This window comes from Nestor notabilis, unplaced genomic scaffold, assembly GCF_000696875.1.
Source record: "Nestor notabilis isolate BGI_N333 unplaced genomic scaffold, ASM69687v1 scaffold31764, whole genome shotgun sequence".
Classification (NCBI taxonomy): domain Eukaryota; kingdom Metazoa; phylum Chordata; class Aves; order Psittaciformes; family Psittacidae; genus Nestor; species Nestor notabilis.
Window position 1 is genome coordinate 24,630 of NW_009924826.1, and position 2,718 is coordinate 27,347.

At 51.2% G+C, this 2,718-nt stretch overlaps 1 protein-coding gene across 1 annotated transcript in view; it reads left to right on the top strand.

Annotated features, from left to right (window-relative positions):
• The first annotated feature begins 1,346 nt into the window (after positions 1 to 1,346).
• The window catches only part of GPRIN3 (GPRIN family member 3), a 2,365-nt gene continuing 993 nt past the window's right edge, over positions 1,347 to 2,718 (top strand). The window contains exon 1 of the mRNA XM_010012776.1: positions 1,347 to 2,711. Coding sequence (XP_010011078.1) covers positions 1,347 to 2,711 — 1,365 coding nt within the window. The remainder of the gene's footprint in view (positions 2,712 to 2,718) is intronic.

The window sequence follows — 2,718 nt, forward strand, 5'->3', positions numbered from 1 at the left end:
TCTCAGTGTCACCCCTCTGGTTAACATAAAACTTCATGTTCAGACTCTCTCCCATGTCTCATACCCGTGCTTTGCTGGCAGCATAAGCTGAGGAAAGCCTTTTAAATAAGTATATGCAGCCTGCAGTTTAAAAGATGACTGGGGTTGGATTTTCATCACCAGCCACTACTCCTCTGCTGACGCTGACAGGGGTCCAGCCCTTGACCTCTAGCGGGGTCTGAGTTGGGCAGTTCTAAGTCCTTTTGAAAGCCCAGCCAACAGGCAAATTTGGAGATCACCTCCTGTTTGAAGCAATGGTTTCTTTGCAGTCCTGGCTGAATTTCAACCTGGATAACTCCATTCCACCTGCTTAAAATCCCTCCCCCCGTGCCACTGGGTATGTCATAAGCCCCTCCTGTTCTGTAGTGCTGCAACGTTGCCCTTCCAGTTTCATACCACCTGCTCATAAATTGATTTCTAGATCATCTGTGCCCCTGTTTATTAATCGAGCTGGCTTCCTTGTAATTATTTTGATGGATCTAAATGTGAAAGCAGTAAGTACGTGCACAGCCCCACTGCTGTGCCCTGCAGTAGCTTCTCTTGGTGTTTATCTGCACCACCCAGCAGGTTGTTGTCACTCCACGTTCCTTTTACTGGTGAGTTTTGGGTTCATCCACATTAGTCTGAATTGACCCACTGCCCCGGTGAGTGTGTCCTTGTTGGCAGCTGAGTTAGAGAAGGGCTCTCCATGAGAAGAAGAGGGAACTGGTGCTCAGCAAAGGTGTGGGATCCACTCACATCACACAATGGGAATTGGATTTGTTTTTCACATAGCACAACAGGCAAGGCAGCACCTTTCCTTCCATAGGTGGCTGTCTAGGGGATTTTGTCACAGTGAGTTTATTTTGTGACCTCCAACTTCCAGACAAAGTCTGCACCTTTTCCCATTTCATCCCTACTTTCACTTCATATTTGTGGGTTTTTTTCTCCTTCTTGGCATGTCATTATGTTTTCATTAATGTGCCAACAACAGGGAAGCTGTTATGGCTTTGTCCCTTGTATTGTCTTCTCCATCTGGATCTTGGAATTGGGAGATCCTTGAAATGCATATCTTTTACATGACTTATAGGCAGATTGAGATGCTTTAGTTCCACCTTGTCTGCAAGTATTTCTCTCCAAGCTCTAAAATCAATTAGTTCTGAATACTTTTTCTTCTTAAATCTGACTGCTGCTAACACTATGTTTCTTTCATTAACAGATTAGCTTTACATGAAAACTGTCGCTGACAGCCTGCCCTGTTGTACCCACCACCTGGCGAGAAAGCTCTGAGGAGAAGCCGAGGGCAAACCATATCTCTGAGGCAGTCCATGGGGACTGTACCAGATCCTCTGAGATCTGCCAAGCTTCCCCTGGGCACAGCTTCTGTGGAGGAGGAACACCTGGGAGACCTGCAGCCCGCTAAGCACCAGCCCCAGCTACCCAGTGGAGAGAAGGCCAGCAATGGCTTCCCATGCACGCCATCCGGCTCTGCTGGAGTTTACTTGTCCGACCTGAAATGCACAGCGGCTGCACAGAAGTGTGAGCAATGCTGCAAGGACCATAGTAGCCAGCGTGAAGCCTGTCCTCCTCGGATCTTCAGCAAAGCTGCGGAGGGGTGTCCTGCAGCCACAGAGCCTGCTGGACCCGCAGCAGCAGCAGGCCCCCCTGCAGCAGGAGGCCCCTTGTCGGGGTGCGGGCCAGAGATGATGCCAGCCCCACAGAGCTCCCGGCAGTGTGTGCAAGGCAGCCAGGCAAAAACGAGCTCCCTGACACAAATAGATGACTCTGCCTTGAAACCTCAGGGGACTGATGGTCAGCCAGCACTTGAGGTGTTAAATTATTCTTTCCCAGGCGACCCTGTCAGGGGTAATGAGTCCTGTCCTGCTTCTCAGGCAAACCTTCTGCAAAGAGGGGAGAAAGACAGGGGAGCAGAACAGTCAGCAAGGCACACCGAAGCTGCCCTGGGGAGAGACCCACAGGCCAGTTTGGAGGCAAAAAGTGGGCCTACAGACACCACGCAGTTGCTTGCCACAGATAAGACTGAAGAGATGCAGAGCACCAAGGCACCAGCCCAGTCTAGCCACGAGAGCCAGCATCCTGAGCACAGCGTGGACCCCGGGCCGGGGAGTCCAGCCCCTACCCAGCTGTCCAGATTCAGAGAAACGGGTACAATGACAGTTCAGCCAGAGAGCAGCTCTTTAACTCAGGAAGCAGTAAGCAGGACATGGCGAGATGCTGAGGTTCAGGCTGTGGCTACTGTGGAGAGCAAATCGGCCTCCACCAGTCCCAGCATCCTTGCTGCCTTCTTAAAAGGGAATCCTAGCCCAGAGGAGAAGGAAGAACTGCACATAATTTACCAAGGAGGGATGGGGCTGAGCCAGTGTGCACTTACTGACAGTTTATCTTCACAACAGAAGTCCCCATGTTCTCCTGGTATCATGTCAAAATCGACTGATGTTGTGGCTGTGACTGCTTCAGCACAAACTGAGCCTGTCAAACTGCCTGGGGTCCAATCTGATGTGGCGTCTCCAGTGTCAGCAGATAATGCAAAACCTGTTCTTCCCTTGTCCCCTTCAGCCATTACCTCCCAAGAGACACCTGTGGGTAATGCTGAAATGATCAGTGCAGCCCGTGAAGGCAAGGGTGCTGCTCAGCTGCCAGTGGATGGGCCCGTTCCACCAAAGCACACCCCAGCTGGGG